The sequence below is a fragment of the Pelodiscus sinensis genome, chromosome 3, assembly GCF_052426305.1.
Source record: "Pelodiscus sinensis isolate ZL-2025 chromosome 3, ASM5242630v1, whole genome shotgun sequence".
NCBI lineage: Eukaryota > Metazoa > Chordata > Testudines > Trionychidae > Pelodiscus > Pelodiscus sinensis.
In genome coordinates, this window is record NC_143054.1 from 78,886,354 (window position 1) to 78,902,521 (window position 16,168).

Consider the following 16,168-nt stretch of genomic DNA (forward strand, 5'->3'; position numbering starts at 1 on the left):
CAGAACTGGACACAATACTCCAACTGAGACTTAATCAGTGCAGAGTAGAGCGAAATAATTACTTCTTGTGTCTTGCTCACAACACTTCTGTTAATGCATCCCAGAATCATGTTTGCTTTTTCTGTAGCAGTGTCACACTGTTGACTCATTTAGCTTGTAGTCCACTATGACCCCTAGATGCTCATCTGCAGTACTCCTTCCTAGACAGTTGCTTCCCATTCTGTATATGTGAAATTGATGGTTCCTTCCTAAGTAGAGTACTTTGTGTTAGTCCTTAAATTTCATCCTATTTACTTCACACCATTCCTCCAAATTATTTTGAATTATGACCCTCTCCTCCAAAAGCACTTGCAATCCCTCCCAGCTTAGTATCATCTGCCATCTTAATGAGCGTACTCTCTATGCCATCATCTAAATCATCGATGAAGATATTGAACAGAACTGATCCCAAAACAGTCCCCTATGGAACTCCACTTGTTATGCCCTTCCAGCATGACTGAATATTCCCTCTGGCACAGTCCATATCAGTCTGGTTTTTGCTCTAAAATCTTTTCAGACAATGCCTTAGCTGCTATCATAGAAGTTACAGTACCATCTACATGTTTTGTTAGTCTTTAAGGTGCTGCAAGACTACTTGTTGTTTTAAGTTTTTCCAGTTACAGACTAACTAGGCTAACACATAAATACTCCAATCTTCATCTCAGTATAATGAATAAGGGCATTAGAAACTTGAAGAAACTTTTGTAGTAAAGTTACAAATTGAAAATTAACATATGGGAACCTAAGCAACTATGTAATACACACTAGCAATGCTTAGAAGATAGAACAGCATCTTGCAGTTTGCTTTCAACCTTTACAGAGATCCTCACTATTTCTTCTGGTTCAGTTTTACACATAAAGCCAGACCTAAGTATAACATATTAAAGTAATACACATTACCCACAAGGGCACTATTACTTACTGGGTCCAAATGTAAGACTTCATAAGGGTTATATTCTTGATATTCTCTGTCTGTTTTGGAAACTTTGTATGCAAGAAACAGAAATAGTGCCCATCCAGCAAGAAGAATTGCTTTCCTGTTTGGAAAGAATATGAAGGGTAAAATAAAATACATACAATTCTCTTTACTTCTAAGGTAACATTCTACAGGCAGTCCCCGAGTTATGTGGATCCGACTTACGTCGGATCCGCAGTTACGAACGGGGTTTTTCTCGCCCCGGAGGACGGGAGCGGCGGGACGCCCAGATGCACCGCGGTCCCGCCGCCCGCGTCCTCCGGGGCGAGAAAAGCTGCTCCGCGTCTCCCTGGTCTGCGGGGGGGGGGAGGAGGAAGCAAAGCCGCGGAGCACGCAGGGAGCGGGAAAGCCCAGACACGCCATAGCTGTCCCGCTGCTGGCGTCCTCCGAGGCTTTGCTCCCCGTCTCCCTGGTCTGCTGGTCTCCAGCAGACCAGCGAGACGCGGAGCAAAGCCGTGGAGCACGCAGGCAGCGGGACAGCCCAGACATGCCGCAGCTGTCTCGCTGCCGGTGTCCTCTGAGGCTTTGCTCCCCGTCTCCCTGGTCTGCTGGTCCCCAGCAGACCACGGAGACGGGGAGCAAAGCCACGGAGGACCCGGGCGGCAGGACCGCGGTGCGTCTCGGTCCGCCGCCCGCGTCTCCCTGGTCTTCTGAGGGGGGGCTCAGCTAGTACGCGCCCCCCCCCCCCCCAGCAGACCAGGCTTTTCTCCGGACACCTGTGGTAGAGCAGCTGGGGCGCTGCCGGTTGGTCCCGCAGCGCCGCTCTGGGCGCTACTGGACCAACCCGGCAGCACCCCAGCTGCTCTGCCCCAGGCGTCCTGATTCAGCCGCTGCTGGTCAGTTTCAGCAGCGGCTGAATCAGGACGCCTGGGGCAGAGCAGCTGGGGTGCTGCCGGGTTGGTCCAGTAGCACCGCTCCTCAGCGCTACTGGAGCAACCCAGCAGCACCCCAGCTGCTCTGCCCCAGGCGTCCCCAAGTCAGCCACTGCTGAAGCTGACCAGCGCTGACTACAGGAAGCCCGAGGCAGAGTTGCTCTGCCCCGGGCTTCCTGGAATCAGCCGCTGATCAGTTTCAGCAGCAGCTGACTTGGGGACGCCTGGGGTTCTTAAGTTGAATCTGTATGTAAGTCGGAACTAGCGTCCAGATTCAGCCTGTTGAAACTCATCAGCGGCTGATTCCAGGAAGCCCGAGGCAGAGCAACTCTGCCTCGGGCTTCCTGTAGTCAACCGCTGGTCAGTTTCAGCAGCAGCTGAATCTGGACGCCAGTTCCGACTTACATACAGATTCAACTTAAGAACAAACCTACAGTCCCTATCTTGTACATAACCCGGGGACTGCCTGTATATAAATTAGCTTCACAAATTACTTATAAACAAACTTAGGGACACCATATTAAATAATTAGATTAAAAAACCCAATTTTTAAAATGAGTGCTCTTGGATGATAAAATGCCTTTGGACATGGTGGGTCTACTGAATGACCAGGCTTTTTTATTGTTGTTTACACAGACAAGCAAAGCAACAAGTTTCTCCACTTCCACATATTTAAAAAAAAGACAAAAACAGATAAACAGCACAGATTAACGAACAAGAAAGTGTGTCTGTGCCTCATTTACACAGACTATTTTGCACCAAATAATGGATATAGGGTGCTGCTTTAAAAAAAGCAACATATACATAAAAGGAATAAAACTAAACAGCTGGGAAGTGAAGGGAGGAAAAGAGAAGGACATATGAGAAGGAGATAGTAACAAACAGTGGGGGTGGGGATAAGACACATTACATTTAACAATGCAAAACATTTGAACATATTCCTATGTGTTGTATTTACCCAAACATCAACAGCGTCAGCATTTTGAGGGAAGGAGCAACAGAATTCTGCTCCATTATTGACAGGCCAGGGGGTCAAACTGTTGATTACTGTTGGGGTCTACTAGGTTAACTGAATGGGAATAAAAGAAGCTGTAACCCACCGTGGCTTTTCTCTGAATTCATGCCCTACCAGATATTATTCATTAACTTTTCATTATACAATTCATTGTAGCAGATTCTAATTGTCCCTTTAATAAAAAAAAAAAAAAGACACACACACACAAGCTATTACAGGTTGAACTTCCCTAGTCTGGCACTCCCTGGTTGGACAACATCCCGATGTCCACTTATCATGGGTGTGAAGCTTCCTGTGGTCCCATAAAGCTTGTTTACAGCTATCAGTCCTGGCTCTCAGTGTTCTGTGCTGTTATTTTGCTCTAATTTACCCCAAATATCTTCTAAGAGGCCAGTAAGTATTGGAAGAGCTGATAAAGCTGCTAGACAACATTGACCCCCCCCCCCTCCCAAATTCACCAAATTCTCTGATTCAGCACCAGGCAGGTCCCAAGAGTGCCAGACAAGAGAGGTTCAGATTGTACTAATATAGAACTAGTTCCAGTTGCTTTAATTAAGATGTCAAATGAATGGTAAAAAATACATGCAGTAGTATCTTAATTGAGAGAAATTACCCAAATGAAATATACTTACTTTATTGTAGGAATTATGTTTTGTTGTGGTTTTAATAACCGCAAACGATACCACAGGCATCTTCTATACACCTTTCTTAAACTTTTTAATCGAATTTGCTCTGCAAAGAAAATTACAATGGCCAATTAAATTGTAATCAGAATCTATGGCAAATGCAAACTGACAAGTAAACTATGTTATCATCTTGAGGCTTACAGTGCAATCCCAATCTTAAACTTACAAGAGTTTCATAATCAAAAGAGCAGTGAGTAAATTATATCGGTTTCCTAGGCATTTAAATGACACCAAATTTGTAAGTAAGATTAGACTGGATTGTTCTACATACCTACAGGAACCAGTTATCTCTTTTCTGATAATCAGAAAATAAGAATCACTACTGAAACAAAATTAGGAGATGTATCTATGCCCAACAAATCTCAAAAAACAGAAAAACAATAAAATTGACTAAAATATTTTGTTTCACGAGAAGACTTACCCAGCACCGTTTGGGTGCGGGGAAGAAGGTGGGGCTGTACAGCCCACCCACTGACTTTGGCCTGGAGCAGCAGCTGCTCCCCTGTGCACAGCCATGCTCTAAGGGTATTAAAGAGCAGATATCTGGCTAATCGTGTAATCGATACAATTTGTATCGGCTACACAATTAGTCGATAAGGGGGCCGCTCTAGAGCCACAGCAGCAGTGGCTCCCGGAGCCAGCTCAAGCCAGGATTACGGATGTTAAATTTAAATTAATTAAAAGCCCCACAGAGAGTGCGGGGTCGGTCCCTCGCTGGTCCCTCGCTCCCTGTGGGGCTTCCTTTTGATCTGAACAAGAACCCCACTGGGGCTCTTGTACATTTCAAAGGCTCAGGCATCACAGGGAGCATGGGCTAGTGGGAGTCCCCCGCTGACTCAACACTCCCTAAAGGGCTTCTACATTTCAGAAGCAGAATCGCAGCAGAACCAGCACAAGCAGACATGGCTTCCGTCCCCGCTCGCTCCATTTCCTACTGTGCCTCTACCTCCCCTGCCCCCCCACAGAGATGATGCTAAGGGGAGCCAGCTTTTAAGCCAGCTCCTCCCAGCACCACTCTTGCTCCCCATACCTTGCTGACTCTCTCTGATAAAGGCAGATGGGGCAGGGGGAAAGTGACCAGTCACATCACTAGTCGCTTACATCCCTAGCCAGGACTGAGTAGTCCCTGCTCGTGCCGACTTTGAACCACTGCAGCTCTGCAATTTAAATGTAGAAAAAGCCACTGTGCTCTCAGTACTTTTAAAATGCAGAGCTGCAGTGCGGATGGCTCCCAGAGCCAGTGCACGGCAAGTCCAGCAACCCGTTTGTGGCGGCCCAGGCTGGCCGTGGGAAGGGGCTGCTTGGTGGTAGCAGTCCCTGTCTGCGGGGAGGCCCAGCTACCCACTAGGACCCCCATAGACAGGGGCTGCTACCAGAGCTGTCTCCCCTATCTCCTCACCCCACTGCCTCTGATAGAGGCAAGGGGAGAGAGGGGGAGATGGCACCGCAGAGACAGTGCTGGAGGGGAACCAGCTTTTAAGCACCGGCTCCTGATTCCCCACCCCTTCTCATACAGAGGCAGCAAGGGGGAGGGGAGAGGAGGGAGGAAGAGTGTAGTCAGAGTACTCCACTCGACTACCCAATAAGGCAGGGGTGGGCAAAACTTTCTGCCCAGGGGCCACTTCAAAAAAAAATTTAAGTAGCCCCAGGCCACCCTGGAAGGGGTGGGACCTAAACAGGATGGGTCTGGGGGCAGGAGAGGCCCTTTGCCCCCATTCCCACTAGGCACCCATGCCCCACCCCAGGCCAAACAGGGCCCGGGGGCAGGGGAGTAAAGGAAGCTTCCTCCCGCCCTGCAAGTAGCATGTGGCACTCTGAAGTGCCGCAAGCTCCTCACAGGGCCAGGGCAGGGTGAAGGAAGCTTCATGCAGCTCCCCCGCCCCCATACCCTGTTTGGCCTGGGGAGCATACAAAGCCTCCTCCACTCTCCCCCTGCACTGCGAGCAGCGCGCGGCACTTCAAAGCGCCCCATGCTCCTGGAAGGGCGGGAGGAGGCTTCGTGGGCTCCGCCACTCACAGGCCCTAATTGGCCTGGGGACGGGGGAGCATCAGGGTCTCCACGGACCAGATCCACCTGCTTGGTGGACCGGATCCGGCCTGTGGAGGCTCTTTTGCCCACCTCTGTGATAAGCTTATGCTCTGCAACTGCTCTACCTATGAGAGCAACCAACAGACCTAACCAATTGTGCTAGTCACATCCTTCACTAGCAGTGCATTCAACAGACTCACTTCTTAAACCCTTTCAAGGACATTTCACACCTTCCCTGTGAGAACAGACACAAAGGTCATTAACAGCCAGTATACACCTACTATGGAAACAGCTCCTTTGAACACCTCACTAATACCTGCTGGACCCAATCTACTTTCCCAAACCTCTAAGAGTCTATAGCACACAAAGCCTTTGTAATGCAGTAACACCCCTAAAGAGCAACCCCAGACTGGCTTTAAGTGTTCCGTGCACCTACCTTTCTCCCTTGTGAGTGTCTGAGGGGCGTGGTGGAGAGAGATGTATGCCAATGCTGAAGTGATCCTACACTGGCATCAGGACCTCTTCCCTTTTCACTGTGACGATATACCAAGTCCTAAAATAATCACTTCACCTTCTGAGGCACTCCCTGACTAATGAACTCACTTTCCAGAAGTAAACTGCACAACCTATGCAGTACCTTGAAGCATACTGGAAACTAACAATACACACATGGATTTACTAGTTGCAAAATAGTTGTAGCACCTTCTAGCAAAGCTGGGCCACTCATGCCAAATCAAAAAAAAAAAAAAACCCCCGAATACCTTATTTTATATTTATGCCCAGCAGTCACATCCAGATGCCTGCCAACAGTGAGCCGGAACAGTCATTAGGTATGGTTGGGGTTCATGTTGTAGCCCTCAGCTATACTGGGACTTGGTCAGGTATGCGTCTACAGATCCTTTCCCATACCAATATTGCCCAAAGGGATGCAGACTCCCTGAGATAAATCCTGAATGGCTACAGTTAGTAGATTCCAATTAGGCATCCAATCGTGCCCAACTGCAGCCTATGGTGTGTGCCCACACTCACATTTCAGAACAAATTTCAGCAAGGTCTGGGGGGCAGAGGGGTTGTTAGTTTTAATGGGTTTGGTGCTTCAGGAAACTCTTACTCACTTGATGCCAAATTTTAACCACTAGTTTCATCTTGACACTCCCATGAAACATGGGAAATTCCAAGACAATTCAAGAAAATAAGTGGAGCGTAGAGCGCTTAGGACAGCCATATTTCCAAACAGTAAGCAAAGCCCAAACAATAGCAGAGCAGCAACATGGTGATGAAGAGAGCCATTAGGCATGATATTGTATCAGACAAATCTAAACATCTGAGCTACTAACTGTCCTTCAGACAATGGATTTAAGCTATACATCTATAAATCCTGACAAAAAGGATAAAGGGTTTACTGTGAAGAAAGGTTAAAAAAAACTGTTTAATCCTGAGAAAAGATCACTAAAGGGGCTGTGCAGTTGCTCAGGGCTGCAACCAAATGGGACAAGCAATCTTCCCCCATGACCCCAAAGCTGTCACAATGAGAGAGAGGCGCCTTTCCCCCCAGCCTGAGTGCTGGCACAGTAAGAGGGGGCTCCTCTCTCCCTACCACAGCCCCTAGGCAGCCTGTACCCCAAAACCCACATTCCCAGCCCCTGCTCCCAGCTGGAAACCTTACTTCCCCACACACCAATCTGCTGCCACAGCATTGAGCCTCTTCCTGCACTCTGAACCCTTCATCCCCGCCCATCCCCCAGAGCCCACATCCACCCACCTCACCCTCCACACTCTAACCTGCTGCCCAAGGTGCAAACCCCTTAATCGCCATGAACTCGCACCCCCAGCTAGAGACCTCACCCCCCCATTCCAACCCTTTGCCCCAGTGCTGAGCCCCTTCCCATACTCCAAACCCCTCCATGCCATCCCCGCAACACATCACCTCCATACTGGTGCACATGCATGAGAAAAGTTTAAAGGAGCATTGCCAGGGAGCGAAGACTTCAAGGAGATGTATTCACTGCTTGTGTTAAGAGGGCCTATGTATAGATCGGAGGAGTGAATGCACTGACTGGGTTGAACTAGAGCAGAGCCTGTGGAACACTGCTGTTGGGGTGGCTCTCTCACAACATGAATTGCAAGACATAATATGTGCAACACTTATGTTTTCATGTTCAAACTAGCAAACTCAGTGGCAAAAAAATGTAAAGACAGAGTTAATGCTTCTTTGTGGTACGTTGCCACCTTGTAGGATACCGAGTTGGGCATTAATCAAGCTTCTCAAAACCAAGGCGTGCACAGTTAAGGTTGCCCATGCAATTTAAGTTCTGCCGACATTCAGCAGCACTTCATAGGCCTTATTAACAGGGCTCGACAAAGTATGTAATCTGCTTGCGCGTGGGGAGTAGATTACAACCTGGAAGAGCCGGGTTTGGGTGATCTGCACATGTGCAGAATGATCTGCGCATGCGCAGATCGCCAGACAGCACGGCTGGCGAGCAGAGCTCGCTGCGGCTCGGCAAGCCCTGCTTATTAACACATATATTGCCAACTCCACAGTTGCTTAAATGTGCAAGCTCTTCATCTAATTTAACAACCCATTCACTTAGGATTTCATTTAACATTACTAAAGATCAAAGAGGAAAAAAAAACAGTTGCCCACACTATGCTCCCTGTTCCATGGAGCTGGCAGTAGCCAATGGCAATTATTTGGATAAACACAAGGTACAGTCATTGCACTGGGTGCTAAGTACACCTACACAAATAGGTGGAGGCACTAGTAGGGCCTGTTTGGTAAAGGTGTGTTGGTGATGTGAGGCCATGTGTGGATTTCATGGTGATGTGACAGAGCTGTGATTATGACTGAGGACATCTATAATTGTACACTCCCTGATGCATGTAAACTAAGGGAGGGGCTGTATGTATTCCTTCAGGAGCCAGAATCCATCACTTTAGTGTACATTATATAATTAGCAGGGGGTGACAGATATGGCAATTTCCTGCAATATCTTCGGAAAAACCTTGAACGTAATTCTGTTAGTATCTTTGGAATTAATGACAATAAAAGCTATCTTTACAAAGATAGTACAAAAGATACACTTTACTATGTGCATGTGTAATGTATGTACTATTGTGGGCAAGGACTGCACGTAACATCTCTAAGGGAGAGATGGGATGGGAACTCCAGGAACCATTATGAACTTAAAAGGACTGTACTCTACAACATGCCAAGAGAGAATAGATATTTGAGACAAACAGTATTGTCTGAAGCATCTCTAAAGGGAGGTAAATGTAAATTCACACCTCTGGTTATGCAAAACCCTTCCTTTTGAAGCAACACCCTCAAGAAGGGATCACTGTTTATTACTTGTTCCCAGAACATGAAGATCAAAGGCCCACACTGTATATAAGAAAAACTAACCTATACACAGCTATATGCTTGTTCTGAGCGCAAACTGTTATTAACCTGCAGTCACAGAAAAAACATCATTTGTGTGGTTTTGAAGTCCTCCCTCCTATCAGAGCCCTCTGTGAGCTAGGGAAAGGAAGGCTATGATTTGTGGTAAGCTTATTAGCATGAGTGTAGGTTGTTTTCACCTTAAGAAAAAGTGTGCTTGCTTAGGCCTGGTCTGCACTTAAAAAAATTCAGCTTAACTAAATAATTCAGAGGTGTGAAAAATGCATTCGGCTGAACATAGTTAAGCCAATCTAAATCGCAGAATAAACAGAGCTAGATGAACGGAAAAGTTATTCCATCAAGCTATGGACTCTCAGGGAGGTGGATTACCCACACCAACAGGAAAACCCCTCCTTGTGGCCAAGGTAGTGTCTACACTGAAGCACTGCAGCAGCACAGCTGGAGCATAAGTACACTTATGCTTAAAAAGGGTTGTGTGACTGCTCATAGTGTTAGAAGTTATTATACTGTTTACAAGAGACACCAACTCTGGGTGTTGCTACACAGAAGAAAAATTAGTGAGTGCTCAGCTCCCCCATCTCCCCACATCCATCTGCTGCCCCATCAATCAACTTCCCCGCCCATCACAATCAGCTGTTTAACGGCATGCAGGAGGCACTGCAGGAAAGGAGCAGGAACAGAGAACTCTAATGGGAAGGAGGCAGAAATGGAGAGAAAGAGGCAGGACTGGGGGCTTGGCTGAAGAGGTAATGTGCTAGTGAGGTGTGGGTCAGAAGAGAGGTTCGAGCACCCCCAGATCCTGGAGGAAGCTGGGACCTGAGCTGTTTATAGCCTCTGAAAAGAAAGCAAAGGCTCAGATGCTTTCCTGTTTAGGCAGCCTGATTTAATAGGAATAACACAATGTAGGAGGGAACTATGCAGCCTGGAAAAACCTTCATCAGAAGTAGGGATGTCAGGGTATGTCTATACTGCAAAGTTAATTCGAAATAACAGCCGTTATTTCGAATTAACTTTAATAGCGTCTATACATTCAAAATAGTGGAGCCTTTAATTCGAATTTGGTAAACCTCATTCTACGATGAGTAATTCCAAATTCAAAATAGCTATTTCAAATTAAGTGCTATGTAGAGACTTAATTCAAAATAGGGGGCCTCCAGCCCTTCCCAGGGAGCCCTGGTGGCCACTCTGGGCACAACCAGGAAAACTTACTCTCCTCTCCCCCAGCCCTGGAGACATTAAAGGGGGTAGACCCTGGCCACAGTGCCTGTGCCAACTCCAAGACTGCCAGCCCAGAACCAGCAGTGGCCACCGGGGCCCCTGACCCAGAGGCCCCAAAACATGAGCCAGCAAGCCACTGGCAGCCAGTCCTCCACCGCTCCCCAGGAGCAGTCTACCAGCTCCCAGGAGCCTGACAGGGGCTGGAGAAGGCAGGCACCTTGCTGGTCCAGGGTGGAGATCATGGACCTTATTCAGGTTTGGAGGGTATGCCCCCAACGTCCATGATCTCTGCACTCGATGGAGAAACATGGCCGTCTATGGATAGCTGCCAGCCTAGCCACCAAAGGCCACATGCGAACCCAGGAGCAGGTTTGCATAAAAATCAAGTTAGTCCGACAAGACCCCCAACCCTGGGCCCTGAGCTTCCCCTCCCTCTTCTTCCCCTTGCTCCCCTCTTCCTGCTCCCTTCTCCCAGGTTTCCCCCTCCCCTCTCCCACCTCCTTTTCCCAGTCTCCCCAGAGGCTCATCCCCCCCAGTTTTGTTCAATAAACCCAGTTTCTATTTTTGAACATGTGTGTCTTTTGTTTGACATCAGAAAGGGGGGCTAGGGAGGGGTAAGTGGAAGGACATGAGGGAAGAATGGGGCAGGAGCCCCCAGTGGGGAGGACCGGGGTGGCTCTAAGGGCTCCTCGGGGTGGACGCTCTCCCGCAGGGCCTCCTGGATCCTGCCAGCCCCCCGATGGACCCCCCCCGGATGGCAGCCTGCAGCAAGTATAGCCGGGCTGATGGCAATGACCCCATGAGACGCACCGGCATGCCCTGGGGAAGCTCTGGTTCCATGTGGCCGAGTGCTGTGGTGTCCCAAGTTCGGGCACTCCCAGACAGGACTGCTTTGCTGTCCCTCATCGAGGTAGACAAGCAAGCAGGGAACCCTGAGAATTGTCTGTCCAGGTGGGGGGGGTAAGGTTCCTTTAAGCATGGAGCCCAGTTAGCCTCAGGCAGCAGCCCCACACGCTAAGTCCTAATCTGATGCCCTCCCAGCACTGGTTCCGGCCAGCCTTAACTTCGGTTCAGGATCCACTCAGTGTAGATGCGCTATTTCAAAATAGATTTTGTGTGTAGATATGTTAATTTGAATTAGCTTAATTCGAATTAACTATTTTGAATCAAGATAATTCAAAATAGCGCTGTAATGTAGACATACCCTTATAGATCAGTTAACTGAATAGTTGATTAACCTCATGAATTCTATCGGTTACTTGACTCCTCTATAGTCCCCGGGAGTGGAACCAGCAGCCAGAATGCGCTCCAATCCCACTCCTGAGGAGCCCTGTCACTCCGCACTGCTGCCTCTTTATCAGAGGCAGCAGCATATAGTTCCAGGCAGGAGCTGGCCGCAAGGGGAGCCAGTTTAAAAACTAGCTCCCCTCACAGACCAGCTGCCTGTCACCCCGCACTGCTGCCTCTTTATCAGAGGCAGCAGCATATAGTTCCAGGCAGGAGCTGGCCGCAAGGGGAGCCAGTTTAAAAACTAGCTCCCCTCACAGACCAGCTGCCTGTCACCCCGCACTGCTGCCTTCGATACAGACAGCAGCGCAGAGTGGCAGCAGCTCTTGTGTATGTGTGTGGGGGGTGTGGAGGGTATGGGGGGGGGGAGGTGTCTGAGCTCCCAGGCCCAGTGCGAGCTGGAACTGAACTGAGCTGAGCTGTCTGTCCACCTGGCTCCCAATACACTTTACATGCATAGTCACAGCAGGGATAGGTCCTGGACCCACTGCAAGCTCGGGAATGAGCCAGGCGGCTGGCCAGCCCGCTAAAAAATGTACTGACTGGGGAGGGAGGAGAAATGCATGTAGTCTATAGCATTAACCTATAAGCTTTTGCTTACTGGTTAATTGACTATGCTATTACATCCCTAGTCAGGAGGAAGACAGACACATAATCAGTCTAAGAGAGGTGACGTATGGGAGCCCAAGCCTAGAAGTGGGTACCCTTGGTTAGACAAGGGTAGCAAAATATATATGCACATCATATGTACAGAATCATGGCAGCAGAAGTTAGCTCTGCTGGGTAGATATCTGTTTGTGAGATCTGTGCATTGATTTAAGATGTGTGACTACTGTGACTTGATAAGAGGAGATCTATGTTTTGCAGTCTCTCATATGAGAGAAGGAAAGGAAGAGTACCTTCATGATATGGCATGCATAATTTCCATGCAGAATTATGTAAGTTACGGCAAAAACAGGGCATAGGTTTTTTATTATAAAGAGTATTTTTAATAGGGAGGTGGAATGTGATCAGATTCTAATGCTTTAATGATGGTTAAGTAAAACGAAGATGGTATTCTGTGAGCAAGTGTAAGGGAATTGTAAAAGTTTGTGAAATGATTCTTAAATTGACCACCTTTAGTATTCATTCTGAACAGGAGGCTAGGATGTGTAACCTCTAACTTTTTGGTGCTAAAGGCCAGTGTGACTACATGATATGTACATATTGAGGTACTGCTCAAATATAGTATAGGGATGGTCGCATGGGAAAAAAATATTGCTGTTTTATTCTTTTATCTATTTTGGATTAAATCCTATGGGTGAAAATGAATCGGTTGTAAAAGGAAGTGAAGAGCTAGTACATGTCAGCAACTCAGTGGATGGCAGAGTAAAAGTATGTGTGTTGATGGAGCGTATTAAAGCATTACTGAAACATGGCAGAGTTAAGGTTGCCCGGGCAACCTTAACCTTGGATTTCCTGGTTTTCAGAAGTTTGCGTTTTGTTCAATACAATGTTCTGTTAGCAGACATACAATCAAGCAACCTTAATTATGTGTTAGTTTGCTATGTTGAAAGATCCCACTTGTCAAAATATACAATGGAAAAAACTATGCTAACAGACCTAAGTATATCATTTTCCTACACAATGAATACTAAAGATTCAATCAGAATTCCCACCCTGCAAACTAGGGATGTTAAAATGTGTTTAATTGTGTAACCACTGTATCAGAGGCAATAAGGCAGAATGGGGGGGGGGAGGGCGGGAGAGAGAACAGGCAGCTCTACAGAAGCCAGTAAGCCAGCTCCCTGTGAGCACCAGCTCCCGTTTGATCCCCACCCGCGTTGCTACCTCTGATACCGACGCAGCATGAGGGGTGAGAGGGAAGCTGGCTCTGCAGGAGCCGGTACATGCAGGAAGCTGGCTTTTAAGCCAAAACCCCGTGTGTACCGGTTCTTACCCTGCCCCAACCACACCCCACGCACTGCTGCCTCTGATAAACTGCACTGACAGCAGGCTGCAATGTCCGTGAACCAGAGCATACATATCTGTTAGAGAACAGATAGGCAGTCTGTATAATCATATTGTATTTCACTCTGATAACAAGTTGAGCACTGTCAAGTTTACATCACTTCAGTAAGAAACACATCAACATTGTGGGCCATCAGTATACTAGCCAACAACTAGGCTTATTTACTTCTTGCTCTCTCCTTGGATTTTCAGATTTAACTCTTATCTAACCCTGCAACCAACCTTTTTGAAAACAAATCCAATAATCTCAGACTGAGGGATGTTTATCCATCCCTTCAAGCTCTTCTAGTTTTATATATGCCATTAAAAAGATAGATGGAAAAAGTAGATTAAAATTGGCTTTCAGAGTTTCCTGGAGTTGCACCATATTCAAATTTGTAGTTACCTCATTTCATAGATCATTTTTAAGACCATTCCCACTACTTGCAGTGATTTATTTTCTTGTTGATCAGTGTTCACAGTAGTGCTCCCTCTAAGATATTCCATCCATGAGAGGAGTGAGATTTGTCTTGGGCACCAATACGGAGGTCCTGTGCGCTTGTTCAGATGTGTGCCAGCATTGCACACACACTTTCTATATGCAGTTATGTCCTTCGGGGATCAGCCCATCTTCTTCTATTTAAGGTCTGCAGCCCGCACCCCTCTCAGATCTTTTCCTGCTTTCTGCAGCGGGCTTGGGCTCCTCCATGCCTCCCTCTCTGCCTGGCCACTGGTAAGAAGTCTCCCCTCAGAAGAGATACAGACCAAGCACAAGCCGGCAGCAGAACAAGCCCTGCTGCAATGTAACTTTCTCCACTATTGCTCTGTCTATGCCTCCAACTCTCCTCCCCACACCCCCTGAGGGGTCTTTGAGGGAGCATCCTGAGTGGGGTTCCCTGACTGATGCTTCTCCAGGGAGTTTTATACCCTCTCACCTGTGGCCCACCACATGGCCCGCCGGCTGCCATGCCTGTAGCAGGACCCCGCACGCGGAAGCAGGGGTGGTAGTGGTGGGGTAGTCAGCCACGCACCCTGCCTGCCTGGAAGCCCATTACATGACCACCTCCCTATGCTCACAGGCACAGCCCCTTGCCAGCCACAATGGGCCATGCGTGTCTCCCAGCCCCACTCACCCCCTGCTGCCACCGGGCTGCTCCCTCAGGGGCAGAGGGAAATTCTCCATGAGACCCTTACACAGTGGGTCAGTGCCCATCTCTCCCAGTCCACGAGCTGCCCTGCACCTCGCCCTGCTTCTGAGCCAGGTGCTGCTGGCTGGTTGGTGCCCAGCCCCGGTAGTGCTGGCTGCCCTGCTGCAGCTAGCGGAGTACCTCACCCAGATTTGGAGCTGACAAGCAGGTGCCTGACGGATATGCAGCTATGGCTCTGGTCCCAGGGAAAGATTGAGCCCCAGAAGCACTACATGACCACAAGGGGCCGTGCCTGTGAGCATAGGGAAGTGGCCATGTAATGGGCTTCCGAGCAGGCAGGGTGCGTGGCTGACTACCCCACCACTACCCCTGCTGAGGACAGGCACACACCTTAGAGAGAAAACTGGTCTGGACGCTCAACTGAATTTGACAATTTTTGTGTAGACACAGCCTACAGTCCAACTGACTAAGGGCCTGAAAATTTCACTCACCAGAGGGAATCTTAAGGCTTTGATTTCTGAAGAACTGAAGCTCTCATTCTGAGAAACATCCAGCTCCCAAATATGATGGCAGTGCAATTTGTCTTTCTAAATCAGCAGACATTTCCAGTGCCTCTGCTGCTGCTTACGCAGCTTTGCCAAAACAGCAGAGTGACAATATGGCAGTTGCCCACAATGTTCCCAAGAGTAATTGTGAAACTCACCAACAATTGTGTCAGTTTCATGCAACAACTGTTTAGAATTTTTTAAAAAAACACCCCAGGTATTGGGTCTAAACAAACTTGAGAAGAATTCAAACACATAGCTGAATATAGTATGAATATATTAATATAGTAAAGAGACATTTTCTCTCCCTCATACCTAGAGCCCCGCAAATCCATGGATATCCACTTTATATCTGCAGGCACCCTCACGTATAGATACAGATATCCATAGCACAGTTTTAAAGATGCAGACACAAATTCTGTATCTAGAACCCTGCAAATTTGCAGCTATCCCCAGGCATCCGCAAATGTAGACACAGATATATGTGGCTCATTTTTGCAGATATAGATGCACATTTTGTTTCTGCACAGGGCTCTACTCATATCTCACTTGCTGTAACAGCCAAAGGAAAAAAATTCCTTCTACCTTTCAGCAGTAAGTTAAATAGAATGTTTAAACTGTCCAACATTACTAGCCAAAGACAAAAGACTAATTACTTTGAACAGGTTCTACAGACAGCATCCTTCTTAACAACTGACAGCGATAGGTAGAGCCTAGGCTTGTCATCAACACAGATATTGCTTGCAAATCCTTCCACTTTCATCTTTCTTGTTTACCTCTGGCTGTCAGAGTTAGGGTATGTTTACAATGCAAAATTAAGGTGTGACTATAATACAGGTAGGCATACCAGTATTAATTTTAACATACTAACATGGAAAACAATGGCAATGGAGACATGGTGGCCTTCAGCACAGGCTAGCAAACAGAATATGGGCTCAGGTTTCCTAGAAGGCTCGCATTC

General features: G+C 47.7%; 1 protein-coding gene across 1 annotated transcript in view; it reads right to left on the bottom strand.

Annotated features, from left to right (window-relative positions):
• SEC63 (SEC63 protein translocation regulator) overlaps positions 1 to 16,168 on the bottom strand; it is a 126,203-nt gene that overhangs the window by 107,979 nt on the left and 2,056 nt on the right. Inside the window, exons 2-3 of the mRNA XM_075923967.2 lie at positions 3,535 to 3,634; positions 962 to 1,076 (exon numbers count right to left, since the gene is read on the bottom strand). Of these exons, the coding sequence (XP_075780082.1) occupies positions 962 to 1,076; positions 3,535 to 3,634 (215 nt within the window). The remainder of the gene's footprint in view (positions 1 to 961; positions 1,077 to 3,534; positions 3,635 to 16,168) is intronic.